Source organism: Pleurodeles waltl, chromosome 4_2, assembly GCF_031143425.1.
Source record: "Pleurodeles waltl isolate 20211129_DDA chromosome 4_2, aPleWal1.hap1.20221129, whole genome shotgun sequence".
Lineage (NCBI taxonomy): Eukaryota > Metazoa > Chordata > Amphibia > Caudata > Salamandridae > Pleurodeles > Pleurodeles waltl.
This window is the reverse complement of record NC_090443.1, coordinates 59,303,052-59,321,416: the sequence shown is the minus strand read 5'-3', so window position 1 is coordinate 59,321,416 and position 18,365 is coordinate 59,303,052. Positions and strand designations below refer to the sequence as shown.

The following is an 18,365-nucleotide window of genomic DNA, read 5'->3' as shown; positions in this document are numbered from 1 at the left end:
ATAGTCCTTACACATGTTATAATTCGAAGATTCATTACTCTGTAATAGAATGCACTAATAGCGTAATGCACAGGCAAGTGCTACATTTCATTGGTTCTTATTTTGATTCTGTTAATGGTGTCTCTCTGTTTTCGATATGCGTGCGGGGGAAATTATTTGCCATGATTGCAATGGTGTTTTTCTTTTACTATGAATAATATTTGTTTGCCCGGCAAGGGCTTCAATACAATCCCATGGTTCATCCAGAACTGATTTTTTTCGCTTCTAAAGTATTGTTTGAGAATTCTGTGACATTATTTTGACTATTTTAATAACAGCATAGCATCAGAAGATTTCTTTGAATCCTTTCGACTAGCTTGAATTTTCTGTCTTGTGCAATGTACAACACAACACTTTAGAAAACAACTTGATAACACAATTGGATTTTGTGACATATTTAGTTTAATAGATTAGTATTCCAGTTACAGAAAATGCCCCAAGACTAAATGCAAACCACAGACAGAGGGTTAGAGTCCGTAACAGGCATAACAGTTCAAGAATGTCGAGTTGACAGCAGTATACAGTCCAAGAAATGGCAGACAGTGTGTACAGAGTGGGTGTAGGCAGTGGTGTACAGTACAAATATGGTTTAGGTATACACTACACACAAGGTTATACAATCTGCTCAATAGAAATGACCTTGAAACACCCTGGGAGACAAGATATTGCACGGAAGGAGCGGAGATTACCATCCTAGCATCGACTGACATCTATAGCGACGTGAGAAGATTCTGCAATGGAGACTAAGATCTAGCAACATAACCCAGAGTTCTGTAAACTATGGTTTGTTTCCAGAAGTTGAATTCTTCTTTCCTTCTCCGGGACAGGATTTGTTAGGTGGACTTTATAGTTCTGAGTAGCACCTTTCAATCTCATAAACATGGCTTCAGGTTCTAAACATGTTATTCCCCTTGTGTTTGAACTGGATTAAAATGGGAATTTAGAGACGTGTTTTGAGGTTGTCGGTAGGGAGAGAGAGGGTTGTATGCAGTGACGCCATAAGACAGTGAGCTCATTGTTAACAGTTGGTGAGAAACCATTCAGCACTCTACATTTAATACATCTTTTGCCTTGAAGAACTATGCGAGGTTGTTTGGACTATTGCCACCCCAGAGCTGCCTCTGCCTCCTCCGCCTGATCCACCAATACTTCCCCCACCCCCAGAGCCATATCCTCCACCACTCACAGAGCCATATCCACTGCCACCACCAACGCTGAATCCACCACTGCTGCCTCCCACACCATATCCACCGCCACCACCAGCGCTGAATCCACCACTGCTGCCTCCCACACCATATCCACCGCCACCACCAATGCTGAATCCACCACTGCCGCCTCCCACACCAGTTCCGCTGCCACCACTAAATCCACTGCCTCCAGCGCCATATCCTCCACCTCCTCCTCCTCCAGAGCTGTAACTTCCACCACTGCTGACCACAGCTGCAAGAAAAAGCACATCAGAATTACATTTGAGTATTTCTGGAAACCTACAACAGAATGTACAAAACGCAGCATTGCTCCAGAAACTGAGATACTTACATATGCTCACTGCATTCTGAATCTCTCCAGACATCCTATAGGAGAAAGAAAATGAACATTGGTGAAAACAAGAGGTTGAGCACACAGACCTTTGAGGATCATCTTTTTGGTTGTGTGTTTTTTGTTATATAACATGCCAAAGGCCACATCATAACATCTATACGCACCGTGCTAAAAACACAGTAAAATGATTATTAATCGGATAAAGTGTTATTCAATTATTGGTTTTGCTACAGTGACTATCACACAGTTCTGAGAGATATGGCGCAGTAGACTAAACCAACATCATAGGGTGCAGCTCCAAATGGCAAGGAGAACTAGAGATTCATAACAATGTCAAGAAAGAAGCTGCATTATTTAGCCCTGGAGTACAGAGGTACACGAGGTATATTTTATTGAAAGGTAAATTTACTGTTTTAGATCCAAACTTCATTCAAAGTCTTTTGTGCAACTCCCTTAAACATTGGTTCTTCATATGTTGCTCAGATGTATTAAAGGATATTTAATTTCATTGACCCAGGTATTGTTCCCTCTCCCAGTTCAGCTACTCGCTTGTATTTATTTTGAAGTTATCAGAAGTTTACTTACCAGTAGGAGGAATCCTTTCACCCCTTATTCAGGGAGTATTAGTGACTTATGGACATGGATGTTCATGAATTATTCTGGGCGTTTCCTTGCTATTAACCGTGTGCTTGCTTGAAAATCTCTGGTCAGTGACTATTCTTCACATGTGAAATGAATGCTACTACCAGTATAAGGCCGTTCTGGTGCACGTGTGATTTTTCAATAGTATCTGACACTAAACATAATTTTCGTAAGCAGAGCACCAGTAAAATCTTAAAATACAATTTAATTGATCACTTCCACGTTGTCACAGTTCACTCACCTGTGTTCTTCTCCCTCCAGCAGGGTCCTATAAGCTGCAATTTCAATGTCCAGGGCTAGCTTAGCGCTCATCAGCTCCTGGTGATCCTTCAGCTGGCGAGCCATCTCCTCCTTGGCCTTCTGGAGTGCTTTTTCCAGCTCCGCCAACTTTGCCCTGGCATCCTTCAAGGCAAGCTCACCGCGCTCTTCAGCCTCAGCGATACTATTCTGCAGATTGGCACACTGTACAAAAGTAGAATATATTAGTTAACATACTTTTGCCTTCAATGTTATTAAGTTGCTACCACCTTTACCACTAATATCCGGTTGATGCCATTCCTAAACACTTAAGTTTCATAATACGATGTGGTCATTGTCTTCTCCAGACAATCCTTCCCTCTGTGAGGCATTTCATGTATGATCAGCTAGGGTTGCGCAAGTCTGATAACCTTGTCTTTCCCCCACTGGATGAAGCTCATTGAATAATAGTTCTAACACACCTACCCATGGATGAATAACATCACTACATTTCCCTTTTGATCAGAAGTAGTAGTAGCTAGAAAGGCTCATTTTTGATAATTCATCTGCAATGCATCCTTCTTCACCCCCAGTCAGGGGTCTCACCCTCTGAATATTCAATACTAAAATGATATTCTAAATAGACTTATTTGTAATTGTTTCTTGAGCTCAATTGTTTGACTGTCTTGTCTGCTGTTGCCATTCTACAGAGGTTAATCATACATTCAAACTTGTCCTGGTACAACAATTGTATTATCATAAAGACAAGGACTTTAGATTTTGGAACTGTTGCAGCCACTTGACAAACTTAGTGAGACTATCCCAATGTATTTTTAAACTTATATTCCAGTACGCCATTATGTGAATTTGAGGGGAACACCATTCTCTTCTTGAGCAGTGACCCAATGGTTGTACAACAAAAACACTTATGTTTGAGCATGCTGCAAAATCAGTGCAGGGTGACATCTTCTCCATGAAAGCTTCTGTAGACCACTTTAAAAATGAAACATATGATAACAGCTACACAAGACATACCTGTTTTTTCACACTCTCAATCTCTGACTTCAGTCTCTGTATTGCCCGGTTCAGCTCAGAAATCTCATGTTTGCTGCTCTTCAGATGGTCGCCGTGCTGACCAGCAGCTGCCTGAAGCTGTTGAAACTGAAGGACACAGCAATGGAAAAAGGGGAATGGTATGACAGCTTTCATATTACTGAAAAAAACACATTTTGCCTCTTAATGTTCTCTGGCATGGTTTCTTCAGCTCAAACCCATTCTGAAGCCTTCTTCGGCTTATCAAATAACATGCATTTCCAAAATACCCATGATCGTCTACAAGGTTCAGCAATATGGGCATCAGATACCTACATCTAAGTCATCACTATTATTTTTACTTCTCTCTTCAAGGCTGGAAGCCTTCCATTTGCTGTCAGACTGGCCCTGGAAACTCAAATGCAAAGGGAGAGTCTGCTGTACTGTGTTGGACGTTTAACACTTCTATCAAAAACATCTCATGAATTATTCAGGTGCATTTTCAACGCAGTGACAAAGCACTGAAAGGCGCATGGCTATATTGATTTGTAAGGCATGGCACTGAACTGGAATATAAAAGTAAAACATGGCACTTAGAAAGAGGAACAGGTGGAATGGACAAAGATGTGCTGTATAAATGAATGTTGCGTAGCAGAGCATAATCATCATTACGGAGGCCATGGAATAGAGCTCATATTGTGTGACAGAAGACAAGATATATGAATGGCAACACTGGAGGTAAAAAGATGATGAGCGTTTGAAGAGCTTGTCTTGCCTTTGAAAGATGATATAGCGGTTTTAGAACGTAAGGAAATGAAGGCTTTTAGATTTAGGGTGGCTACGCAGTGGAAGACCAATCTTTGGATGACATTGTGGCATAGGTTTGTGACAATTAAGGCTATTGCACTGAACAAGACAGCACAGCCAACTTTTTAGACTCCTGAGATATGTGCTAGCATAGCATGAATACACAGAAGTATTGCATTTACAAAACATGCAGTGAAAAGGCATTCAAGGCTCAGCATTAAAGAAAACACAGTGATTTGCATAAGCAGAGTTTTGGAAGGTCCACACATACAGGACTGCCAGACACATAGCAATAGCTCACAGAAATGAAAGGTGCATTAGTATCACCTACGGTTATGGTTTGGCGATTGCATAAGCAACACTTTGGAAGATGCAGGGTGGAATAAGCATGGCTTTGAAGGATTCATTATTGCTATCCACTTATCTTACACATGCATCATGGTGCGGGTCTATGTTTTTAGAGCAATATCACTGTGTACCAATAGATGCTCGGTGTGTTTATAAGCTAGATCACTTTATGATGTTCATTTACTAATTACAAGTCAGTAGGTTCTCGGAACAGAGAAATGAATGCAACTTTTTCTCTATACTAGGTGCCAAGAGGGCAGAAGGTACTTGCAGCACTTCATGGCTGATTAAAAGATATGTGGTAACCAATGAAGGTGGATGTTCTATGAAATATAGCCAGTCATTTTTGTGGTCAGCTCATAAATCAATATGATTAGTGATCTAATTCGAAAAAGGATAATGTTAGACAACTGAGGTGCCAAAATGCCATGAATCTTAAAGTTTATAATCACATTTGTGAATGTTCCCAAGTGGTGGGTTCACAAGATGATCTCGGAAATCCTCCTTTGGAGAGAACATCCACTGGACTCATCAAAAAGCACTCTGTGATTCTCTAATACAGGTCACTGATTTTGCAAACTATGGAAATTCTTCTACCACATTGTTCCTTGACCAAAAACCTATCCTCTCGTTGTGATGTGTCCTGAAAACAACTGTGTGCTACAATGTGCATACACATCCTTCAGCACATTCATCAGTGCATATGCTGACCATAGTCGTGTATCCTTCCTCATTCACTATGGATCAGGATTGAAACCTGCTTTACATTCTCTGACTGGCAATATGGCAGAATACTTACAACTATACCGCCTGACATACATATTGTGACATAAATATTGTTTAAAAAATATTGCTCCATTAAGAGCAGGTTTTCTATTATTAACTTCAATAGGCCACTATATTTGTCCAATGATATTTAGGGCTCAATAGGCCTCAATATGCCAGTACTGTACCTTCCAACTATACCCTTTTGCTAGTTTGGGGGTTTTCATGTTTTTCAAACGTGTAGACTCTTAGGCCCATATTCATACTTTTTGACGCAAACCAGCACCAGCGCTGGTTTGCGTAAATTTTTTTACCGCCAGCTAACGCCATTCCTACGCGCCATGCGGGCACCTTATTTAAGGAATTTTGTTAGCCGGCGCTGCGGACTGGTCAGAGTAAAAAAAAATGACTCTAACCAGGCAGCGCCGGCGTAGGGGAAAATTGGGGTTGTGCGTCAAAAAATGGTGCAAGTCAGGTTTGAGGCAAAAATCATGCCTCAAACCGGACTTGCGCCATTTTTTGATGCACAACCCCCATTGAAATGACTCCTGTCTTAGCAAAGACAGGAGTCATGCTCCATGCCCAATGGCCATGCCCAGGGGACTTCTGTCCCCTGGGCATGGTCATTGGGCACAGTGGCATGTAGAGGGGGCCAAATTAGGCCCCCCATGCCACTGAATTTAAAAAAAATATATATACTTACCTGAACTTACCTGTACTTACCTGGGATGGGTCCCCCCATCCATGGGTGTCCTCCAGGGGTGGGCAAAGGTGGCAGGGGGTGTCCCTGGGGGCAGGGAAGGGCACCTCTGGACTACTTCCATGGTCAGAGACCATGGACGTGAGCCCACAGGTCCCTTAACGCCTGCCCTCACCCAGGCGTTAAAAAAACAGCGCACATTAGGCTGTGTGTCGTTTTTTAAGACCCGCCCCCTTCTGTGCGTCAAAATGACGCAGGAGTATAAATAAGGCGCACAGGCCTTAAAGTCATTTTTGGGGCGGAACGCCTAACTTGCATGTCATTAACACAAGGCAGTTTCCCGCATCCATAAAATGACGCACACAGAGGAACTTTGACGTCCACGGGCTCGGGCATCAAAGTTTAAATATGGTGCACGGTTTGCGCCGCATGTGCGTCAAAATTTTTGACGCACATTCGGCACAAACAGAGTATAAATATGCCCCACAATTGTATGTTGTAAGGTTGCGCCGTTTTGCGGAAAAAAAAGACGCAAATGGGGCACAAAAAAGTATAAATCGGGGCCTTAGTTTACTTGCCTGGTGCTTATAAATGGAACACAGTTTGAAGCTATGAAGAGTTTTCAGCGGGTGGTAATTCTTAGCTGGTCAGCATTTGGCGTCCACCAATCGACTTGTACCACAGTGGTACTCCGTTACATTCCATGTGCTATAATGCCACATAAACCAAGAAGGGAACCCTCCGCAATAACAGTTCCATTGTTGCCTTCCATCTTTCCTAAACTGGAAAAGTCTAAGCATACTTCCAAAGGTACAACTTGCTATTCATTAACGGGGGCTCAATCCAGTCGTCTCCTGATAGATCCTTTACATGAGGGCACTTTCTGAGAACAACCTGTTTGCTACAGGACGCAGCTCAAAATGGCATCTGATCATGGGCAATGTGTTTGCAAACATAGTTAAACATTTCCTTTGTTCAGTGACGTTCTTTCACATTTACACGATATACACGGAACTGCATTTATGAAGCCGAGCAAATGTGTAGTAGATTTAAAAATAAACATCCCATTCAATTATGCCATTTAGCAGATAAAACATAAAAATAATATTTTTCCAGTGATTCGAAACATTATTCAGAAGTTCCCAAAAGTCTTTCAGTTTAAAAGCCCAGCTCGGAAGTGAAAGTTTTGGCTTTTTCAACTTGCGTGTCTGGCCGACACCGGGATCTTTGATTTCTCACTAAATCAAATCTACTGTCCGTGCTACATAACGGGACACTTAAGTTCTTTCAAGACCTGAGGAAAGAATATGACTTGCACCATTCACGGTTCTTCCAATAGCCACAGTTTCGTCACGATATCCTCCCCCTGCTAAAAAATGAGGTTTACATCCACGAATTTTCCCCAATAGAGGCTAAAATTCTCCCCACAAATCTAGAGGAGCATCAATTGTCTGACATATATAAAATGTTGTTGAGTACCTTGCCAGACCCGATGGTGGGAGTCCGAAGAGCATGGGAGGGAGAGCCGGGACCTTTTGAAGATGAGGACTGCGGGGAGGCGGTAGAGGCTCCCAGGGAAGCGGCTATAGCCTCCCAGTTCCACTTGAAACAATTAAAGATACTCCACAGAGAGGGATACTCCACGAGGGTTACGCTCCAATGTATGGGATGGATTCCAAATGGGAGCTGCCTATGATGTGGAGATCATCGGGAGACCTTCCACCCACGTTTTCATTTTGCCCAGGGCTGACTCAGTTCTGGAAGGGAGTGCTGGGGATGCTTGGCTATTCCCTGCAATACCAAATTTATATCGTTTCATATCGCAGAAGATTTGGGGGTTACACAATATCAGAAAGTACTTTTTTGGTTCGGAGATAGTGATTGCCAAGAGGGACACACCCAAATCCTGGAGGGCGACGGAGGCCCCGTCGGTGAAGTTGTGGGCTCAGTATATGGACCACTACATAGGGATAGAACGCCCGAAATACCAGTCCCGGGATGTCTCCGGAAACACTATAAGATTTGGAAAAACTGGGCGGATCACAGAGGGGTATGGCTTGAGCCCTGCAAGAAGGGACCATGGGCTGCTGGTAGGTGGGAGTGGGGGCTGTGAGTGGAGTGCTCAAGTGTTATCTTGGGGAGATATAGAACACATTTATATTGCAAGGTTGCTTGCCACTTTGGAACTCAGTTTCTGAAGTAGGGGTGTGCGAGCAGCTCCGCTGACAGAGATAACAGAGTTTTTGGAACTCCGCGCTCCGCTTTGAGCACAGAGTCAGTGAAAAACTCTGCTAGCCCCGCCAGCGGAGCAGAGCTCATCTGGTGTGCACTCAAGCCCAGTTATGGGCGCACAGCGCAAGTGCAGACAGTCTACGCTTGCGCTGTGCAGCCCATAACTGGGTGCAGCGTGCCCTGGAGCCCGGGAGCCCGGGAGCCCGGGAGCAGAGACCAGAGGGAGGCAAGACGACGACAAGCAGAGGAGGACCCCCTGGAAGACCCATGTAAGTTCTCGTCTCTTTCTTTCACTGAAAGCTGCCGTTTCAGGCCTCTTGTGCGCCGGTCTGTCCTGTGTGCACTGCACACGGGGAAGGCTGGTGCACAACAGGCCTGGCAGCTTTGGCTGCCTACGGCCCTGTCCTGAATTCAGGCCTCGGCCATAGGCAGCGAAAGAAAGCTGCAGTTTCTGACCTCTTGTGCACCGGCCTGCCCCGTGTGCACTGCACAGAGGACAGGCCGATGCCCAAGAGGCCTGAAATGGCAGCTTTCACTGCCTACTGCCCTCCTGAATGCACCCTATCTCGGAAGCCGTAAGCAGGGTCGGGCCTGGTCTGAGATCTGGCTCATTCAGGACTCCGCGGGTCACAGAACTCCACCTCTGTGGAATTCCACAGTGTTTTTATTCAACTCTGCGGAATTCCGTGGAGTCGGACTCCATGAACTCTGCCCAGGTCTAGTCCAAAGAATGATCTCTATGTATTAATGTGTCTTGTGCTGTATTTTCATGCAATGAACCTGCTTGTGCTTGACGCACTTCTCCTTGATCTGCGATGTATACATCTGAATAAAAAGTTATTTAAAAAAATCTTCTGTCACAGCATTGGAGCAGCAAACTCCAAACAATTGCCTTTTTCAGAGTTTCCTATTCTGTTTTTTTTTTAAACTAAATTTTGCCTGTCTATACTCTTTGAAGTTGAGCTTGGGGGTTATTTGTGCTGGCACTGAGAATCCTGCCAGAGTCAAATATAAGCAGAAGTGTTTTATGTTCTGGATATGGACTTTGGAGAACAGCAATGACACTATTTACATTTTTGGGTAACAGTATTCCGTCTATTGTTTTTTATCATGTAGAAGCTAGTATTCACCATTATCGATACAAGCAAAACGTGAAACTGGGGCTTCAAAGAACGCTCCGGACATGTTTCTTTGTCTAGTGAGAGCTAATTTCATAGCATAAAAACGTGGAGGCATCCATACTTCACATACTATAGCTTTTAAGGGCACCATCTCATTAGGTCAATAACAGAACCCTACTAGAGCATCAGAGCATGATGTAAAGTATTGTCTATCCTAAGATACTGCCGCAGGGTGAAATCTTCAATAGCCTATATTCATATTGTGTGTCAAACAGGAATATGTTGATTGTTCACATTCGGTTCATTGAGACAGTGTAAATAACCTAAAGCTGGAAAGGGAAATTGACTCTGATTACCTAGGAGCTTTCAGAAATACCTGGGATCATAACCTCGGCTCTACACACTCACAGCCACATTCTACTTAACTCCAGCCATACTGCACACCCTCAGCTCCTCTTTACATCTCCACCAGGCACACTCTACGCAACCGCAGCCACGCTCTGCGCACTGTACATATTATCCCACCCTGCTCTCCAACCCCTCTGTCCTGATCTACATAAACGCACCCCATCATGCTCTACATCTCCAACCCACCCCTCACACCTCATACCCTCACTGTTTGCACACACTCCACCACACCATACATAACAGTAGCCGTGCTCTGCGTACTGACCTGGCATGCTGAATACAACCCACACTTCCTCCCATGCTCTACATCACTCCAGACAGCCTCATCCTTGTTACAGGTGGGCAGAGGAGAAGAGCTTTTCTGCCTCATGGGATGGGAAACATGGAGAAGAAGGCATGGTAGGGCACACCATGAAGACCGTGCATATGGAAGAAAATGAGTCTGTCTAGGGGAGCAGTGCTACTTTCGAAATCTATTATGCTTAGATTGAAAAAAGATGAAACCAGCTGGATATTGTTAACTTCATAGCCTCATTCATTGTCACCTGTTATTTACAGAGCTTAGAAACAGAAGCTTAATACGAAGCACTAGATAAAACACAATCTACGGAGGTGATAGCTAATTTACTGTGTGTGGCTCTACTCTAGCCTTCATTTCACACCCTTTTATTTAGAGTTTCATTCAACCATTGCAAATCTATCTCATTTCATTCATTGCAATTTGCTCACCAACTTTTTTATTTGATACTGTTATCTTAAATTTGTGAAATACTGCGCAATCAAGATAACAATGCTGTTCGCATTAAAGGTACAGCACAAAGTCCTGTGAAAAAAACGTGTTCGGCTCATAGATATATTTTCTATTTATGGTCTATTCTAAAGAAACCTTCGGACAGCTGAGTGTTTACAACTGTGAACCCTTAAATATCTAATTCCAGTATTTAAGACATATAAACTTAGGAGACAGTCCGTCAACTTAAGTTATGCCATGCCATGTCATGTTATGTTGTCTGTATTGCAAATTGTGGAATGTAAATATTGTTCTTCTGTGCCAGGCCGAAGTTGATATCTTTCTCTAGATTCACTGATGCACCTTATCCCGCTAGTGCCAGATCACGTGTCACATACCTTGCTTGCATAGGCAGCCTCGGCTTCAGCTTGACTCCTCCTGGCGATTTCTTCATACTGAGCTTTCGCACCAGCGATGAGACTTTCCAGATCCAGGGCTCGGTTATTGTCCATGGAGAGAATGACAGAGGTGTCCGACATCTGTCCTTGGATTTCTGCAAGTTCCTGTAGTAAAAGTAGCACAACATTGAGCAAATGTTATGCTAAACCCTGGTGCTCCCACTCTTGCTGCCATTGCTACTGCTCATCTCATGCTCTCTGTTTTCCTTCTATCAAAAGCACAGATAGTGCACCCTTTATGTTGGATTTATTTTCTAGAGTACGAAGAGGTTGATTGTACACACCCTTCATATTGTACAGTCATAAATGATTCTTCTGGATTTAACAATAGTCAGGCACAATGATGCACACAAACACACGGATTTGATACACTACAGACTTTTAGAACTACAAAGGGCCAATATGACAACGTGCCACGGCATGTTTAAATATATGTACACAGGGATTCAACAGTGGGACAGCCAATTGTGCTGAATGTTATATGATCATGTCTCTTTTCTGGATCACCACTGGTTCCTGGATGTCCATCTGCCCTTTTTGATAACAGATGATCGGTTCTATAGGAGCTGGATGTCCTCTGCGTTCTTTGATTGATGAATCTAAATTTTAGAGGTGCTCAGGGTTCCCTTGCTCTCTTTCATTAGGGATTATCGGTACTAAAGTAGTTAGACGTTTTGTTGTGCTTATTGACAATGTGTGATTCACTCTTTAAAAGGTGGACGTACCAGCGTCTTTGGTGATAAGGGATTCTCAGTGCTATAGGAGCTAGACAGGCCTCTTCCCTCTTTAATGTTGGGTGCTCAGTTTTATAGCAATCTAATGTTCTACTCCGTCTTTGATTAGAGGTCGGCCTAACAGAATTATGTGTGTCTGCTTCCCTTGAAAAGGGAGTGGTCAGGTCTGTAGGAGTTAGATAATGCTCTGCCCTCTTGGATTAGAGGTTCTCAGTTCTATAGTGGCTGGATGTTACTTTGCTCGAAGTAATTACGTAGCACCAATCTTTGTAGGAGATAATTTCTCCTCTGCCCTCTTTCACTGGGGAGCTTAGCATCTTTGGGGTGCCATATCCATGTGCCTTAGGATTATTGGTTCTTGGTTGTATAGGAGAGGGATTTTACTCTTCACGTTCTGATATAGGGTGGTCAGTATCACAGAAAATTAAAATGTATTTTCCCTCTTGCTTTAAAGCAGTTGGATATCTCATTGCTGGCATTGGTTGGCCCTGCATTCCTATAGCACTTGAATGTTTCTCTTTCTCTGCCCTCTTTGACTAGGGGATGTTCAAATCTAGAGGAGCAGCCTTCTATCTGAAGAAATGATGTTAAAAAATGTAATACTGTATGTCATATAATTTATCACTGAATTAAGCCATTACGACTAATCCCTCTGTTTTGAGGAGGGTGCTGAAAGTGAACCTCAAGGTGAAAGGGACTGCATACTCACCAGGTCAAATAGTCTCTTGAGGAACTCAATCTCATCAGTTAGACTATCCACTTTAGCCTCCAGCTCCACTTTCTGCATGTAGGCGGCGTCCACATCCTGAGAAACGAATCACAATACGTTATTGATTCAATGGATGATAGATCTAATTAGATTGCTCCTTGGTGGCCTTTTCAGGGCAACTAAACACTGGCTCCTACTTCAGAAACATCGAGAGGATTTCCCCTTTAGGGACTTGCAGGAAATCAGGTCGAACCTCCCTGCTCACATACATTATAATATGTTCAACATACTCAGGTGCTGTCTCATGCAATGGTGCTGACCACGTTGTCCCCCGGCATGACACCTGCTGTCATATTTCTCTATCACTGCAGTCATTCGTAGGCTTAACCTCCCTCTTTCTGTGAATTTGCACATCTGTTTTTGATCCCTGAGCCCCAGCTGTTGCATGTTGAGGGCTTCCATTGTCCTGAGCACTGTTTTTCCCTTCTCTGGTACCTATTCTCCTCTCTACTGTTCTTCATCCTGGACACTGCCAAGATACTGTCCTCACAGGAGGATAGGGGCACAGAGCACTCCTAGTCAGAAGACTCAGACTCATGGACACGGTGCAAGAAGACCTAACATTCCAGATAAGGAGAGCAGACCTTGTGCCCCTTTGGACCCCTGAACATCACAACACAGCCTCGGGGCATGCACACAGCGTCCCCTGTCGCCATTGCCTCTCAGACCACTGACCTTCTTCAGCACCACAAACTCGTTCTCTGCGGCTGTGCGCTTGTTGATCTCATCTTCGTATCTGTTGGAGTAAAATACAGATTGGGGGGGATTACGTCAGATTCGCACCAAGAGCTTTTTTTTAATGTAGGTATCAGCCAAAACGCAAGACATCCTTGTGTTCGCCTTTAGTGCAGCACTTCATTGTCAAGACTCCGATTCTGTGCACGATCCCAAACCTGACACATGCACTGAACACAAATACCCTTCCTTATTTACTGTATGAATCTGATAGCAAATCAACTACACCCTGTCTGCATTACACGGAACACTTTACTTCTTTGCTACAATCTAAAATATGCCATTAACATTCCAACACATTTGAGCACCTGATTCTGAATAAGAAAAGGGTCAAACTGTACAATCCATTTCCTGTTTGCTATCTTTCCAGTGCACACCGACCAGAACCTCTTTTGTGTGCATTTCTGCTGTCAGCGCTGCACTTGCTGCTTGACAATGAATTGAGCTAGCGGCCTGTCCTGATTTCGAAGGAGAGTTCCCCATCTCCACACTCGGACTATCGCGCAGGCGCCCCCCCCCCCCCCTCTCCCGCACCCCTCCAGACAGCCGCTCACATACTTGTTCTTGTAGTCCTCGACGAGATCCTGCATGCCCCGCAGCTCGTTATCCAGACGGGGCCTTTCATTAACCAGCTGATCTAGGTGCCTTCTCATGTTACTAATGTACGTCTCGAAGAGGGGCTCAATGTTGCTCCTTTTGGTCCCTTTTTGGCCATGTTCCTGCAAAAATTTCCACTTGGTCTCGAGCACCTGGTTCTGCTGTTCCAGGAATCGGACCTAAAATTCACAGGAGAAACGCTAGCTAAGTCTCTGTGCAATAGATGCTTCACTTGACCACGACGATCTCTCATTTCATCACTTTCGCTACCTGTTTCCATTTACAGTGGGAGCACTTGGGATGGGGAGAGTTTCTATCACACTAAGCACAAACATTTTACAGTGGGAGTACTTGGGATGGGGAGAGTTTCTATCACACTAAGCACAAATATTTGCTTGTTCATGTGTGACTTTTTCACCCAGCGACATATATCAGCCATGAAGACCTTTCAACATCTTCGAACAACATAATGGAGCCAGCTGCCTTCCCAGTTCGGGCAGGGTCTGTGAGCTTATGAGAGACACAGTTTCAGGAACTACTGTGAGTGAGCACAGTTTATTAAAACCTTCATTGCATACACACATACAAATTAGGGCATTTATGAAGACCTTACATCCCAGAATCGAGGCACAAGAACATGTTCACTAAGCAACAGCAATCAGCATCTTTTGAAAATGAAGCATTTGCAAATCCAAGAAGAGTTTTCAAAATTAACAGTCCCTACCGTTTAGACGTTTTGTACTACTGATGGTAATGTCAGTCCTGTTGACTATTAATGCATTTGTATTTTTAATGTCATAAGTAAAAAAATACATCTTTGAAAAAACAGCCTCTACCAACTAAAAAGAGCCTATTTCATTATTTAACATTATAGTGAACCACAAATTAAAAGATGTGTCTATAAGAACTAAAGAACTTAGGTTCTTGGCTTACCTTGTCTATAAATGAAGCAAATTTGTTGTTGAGCGTCTTGATTTGCTCCCTTTCCTCGCTTCGCAACTTGGAGAGGGCAGGGTCAATGTCCACATTGATTGGTGTCAGGAGGCTATGGTTAATGGTCACTTGTTGGATTCCACCAGGAGGACAAACTGGGAAGGCAGGAGCAACACCTCCAAAACCTCCTCCACTGCCGAAACCTCCACCACCAAGACTACCACCTCCACTGCCATAGCCCCCTGCTCCTCCACCTAAACCACCCCCACCCCGAACACTGCCTATGCCGAAGGAAATTCGTTTAGTTCCCCCTAAGCTATAGAGGCTTCTGCTGCCAAAACCACTTGCACCACCACCTCCACCGCCGCCACCAACACTGGTACGCCCATAACCACCACCGCCTCCACCGTGAGACACAGAAGTGGAGCTAAAGCTGACTCTTCCACCTCCTCCCAGAGAGGCAGCGCTGAAACCCTTGCCTCTTCTTTCAGACTGAGAGTATGAATGTTGAGAGTAACTCATGGTGAGCTCCTGAAAGAGTAGCCGAAGCAAGGAATGATCAGTAAAGTTACGGTGCACAAAAGAGCCGAAAGGAAAGGAGACAGTTCCCCTTTGATTATTAAAGCAGGCATCTGCTTTTATATGTTTTGGCAGGTAGGCTGGGTCACAGGCAGCTAAACAAGCCAATTTACTCATCAACAGGGGCTTGGCACATTTGGCGTGCCTGGCAGCAACCATTCCTTCACAACCTGTTTAATGGGGTGCTAAAGGAAAACGCCTATCGCAGAGTACACGAATTAATAAAAGGCATTTGCTTGCAGGCTTCGGCATTATGAAATACTTTCATGCACTATTCCCGCAGGGAGCAGGTTTCAGTTAATGTATGCAAGAAAATGTAGATCTCTGGGCGACTCTATCTTATCGTTTTTGTCTGCTGTGTCTCACAGAAGATGCATCTCCTACATTTGTTGGGGCAGTTTTTTCGTGTTTTTTGTAAAAACATGCATATTGAGATCTGTCTGCTTCAGAGATTCACACTCGGCATCTGTTTCACCAAGGGTTAGTAAGTAGCTGGCAAAGATGTCCTTGACTGATGTTTCAGAGAAATCGCCAGGAACGACAAGCATCAATTTTCAAATCAGCAGAATGATTGGCAAGGGACCATGACTTTCTCATAATGTGGTGTGGGAATGACATTGTTCTCCTTCAGACTAAGTTCCTAATTCGATGAGGATGGGCTGTCACTGTACACCGATCAGGTTGTTTGATTACCTGTTTTGCTATTACTGCTGTGTACCTGAGAAGAAGCTACCTTGGGATCTGAATGACTTGTAGCTGTGGGGTGTGACTCCTTGGATAGGCTCTTGATCGTTCTAAAAGTCCCTGCATCTCTAGAAAGAGTGCTTTGGAAGCTTAAAATGCTGTTCTTTTCCGTAGTTGTACAATGCTATGCATATTCAACAACTGCCTATTTGGTACTCTGGGTGCGATTATATTATGCATGCAAGAAACGTAGATTTTGACATTGAGGCCCTGACTCTCTTAATCCATAATGTGCAACATGTATTTTAAACATCTGCGCTGCGTTGGATTTACGAGGAACAGGCAAATTTGGGCACTGTCTGTAAGTATTTCTGGGTGCAACAGGTTCACTGATGTCCTGGACTCTTTGCCTTTAACCACATCCTAACACAAAGACCATCTCTTATTATTTTATATCACCACTGGGTGCAGAAACATTGCTATGTAAGTAAGGGAGGTGCTAGCTGTGCACACACCCTTGGGCATTGTCTAGTTCGTTTTTATGGTCTAACTTTAAGACTCCCTTCCTACACAAAACAATTTGCACGTTTTCTGAATATTTAGTGCATGCGATTTTATCTTTATATTAAAGACGCATGCCCGAGTCCAAAAGTCCCTAAGCTATCACCCTGCTTCCTGACATGGGCCCTCATTCTGACCTTGGCGGTCGGCGGAGAGACGGCGGTCGGACCACGAACAGACCGGCGGTATTAAAAATGGCATTCTGACCGCGGCGGTCACCGCCGCGACCGACCGCCACTTCCCCACTCCGACAGCCACGGCGGTCATGACCGACGGGCTGGAGTCTGCGCACTCCGGTCCGGCGGTCGACCCAAGACCGCCAACGGTATCATGACCCTGCTTACCGCCGCGGTTTCTGGCAGTCGGGAACCGCCATGCGAACCATGGCGGTAGGCACTATCGGGGCCAGGGAATTCCTTCCCTGGCACTGATAGGGGTCTCCTCCACCCCCCACTGCCCCCCCGAGTCCTCCCCCCACACCCTCCACCCCCCTGCCACCCCCCAGAGGTGGTACGAACCCCCTCCTCACCCCCACCCCGACATGCACATACACGCACCCCGACATGCACACACCCCCAACATGCACATATACACACCCCCTACACACACACATACACAACAGGGACACATACCCGCACACATACATGCCGACATGCGCACCCGCCGAACTACACACATTGCCCATAGGCACAGCAGCACTCCCCGCCCGCATGCACGCACTCACACACCCCCTCTACACACTCCCACGCACACCCCCATGCACGCACACATCACACAACACCCCCCCACCCCCTCCCCTAACGGACGATCAACTTACCTTGTGCGTTGGTCCTCCGGGAGGTGACAGGAGCCATGGGGAGGTGACCGCCAACAGAAGACCGCCACACAGAAATGTGGGTCGTAATTCTGTGGGCGGTGTTCTGCTGGCGTGGCGGTGGAGGTTGACCAGTCTCCACTTTCCCGCCGACCGCCAGTGTGGCTGCTGGCGGTTTTCCGGCGGTACGCTCCCAGCGGTCAGAATGCGCACAGCGGCATACCGCCGCGGTCGGCGGTCTTCACCGCGGCGGTAACTCGGCGGTCTTGCGAAAAGACCGCCAAGGTCAGAATGAGGGCCATGGTGTCTGTCGTTAGGATTCCCAGTTAGCAGCTTTGCCCAGACTTCATTCCAGAAGAAAGGATAAAGCCATATGTTGGGAGATATTTGGAATGATTGCTGTCATTTCACCAAAGTCATTTGGGTAGTATAATAACGATATACAGTGTGACATGACATTATCATTGACCATGTAGACGGTCTATGTATGTTTTCGAAACAGCTTTTAATGTAATCTTAAGAATGGTTGATAACAGACATGCAAAATGTGCAATAAAAATGCAAACATCAGGATGAAGATTTATTTTAATGATCATGGGTTAGATGCACAGAGGAGACTGGTTTCAGCCCAATACAATCCGAGTGTGGGGTGCTTCTACTACTGTCCTAGTACTTTTTGGAGGGACAGATGTTCTAATCCTTCTTTGAGTAAAGGAGATGTGTTCCGCAATGCACCTACAGGCTCCGAATGCTGGCTGTCCTGGAGTGCAGTGGGGAGAAAAAGAGGCTGACCCCTCACCTCCCGTCACATTAAATGTCCCCGCCCTCGGCACCTCCTGATGATGTCATGAAGTTCCTGACACAAACAACTAACTCCTCACTCTGGCTGCTCCTGTCC

General features: G+C 44.9%; 1 protein-coding gene across 1 annotated transcript; it reads right to left on the bottom strand.

The window, feature by feature from the left end:
* Window positions 1–423: 423 nt before the first annotated feature.
* On the bottom strand, window positions 424–15,582 carry LOC138292204 (keratin, type II cytoskeletal 5-like). The gene is made up of 9 exons (XM_069230650.1): window positions 14,830–15,582; window positions 13,858–14,075; window positions 13,240–13,300; window positions 12,505–12,600; window positions 11,002–11,166; window positions 3,496–3,621; window positions 2,465–2,685; window positions 1,579–1,613; window positions 424–1,479 (listed from the first exon to the last, which is right to left on the bottom strand). Exons 1-9 carry the CDS (start codon window positions 15,565–15,567, stop codon window positions 1,094–1,096), a joined length of 2,046 nt encoding a protein of 681 aa, XP_069086751.1. The 5' UTR covers window positions 15,568–15,582; the 3' UTR covers window positions 424–1,093.
* Between the last annotated feature and the right edge of the window lie 2,783 nt (window positions 15,583–18,365).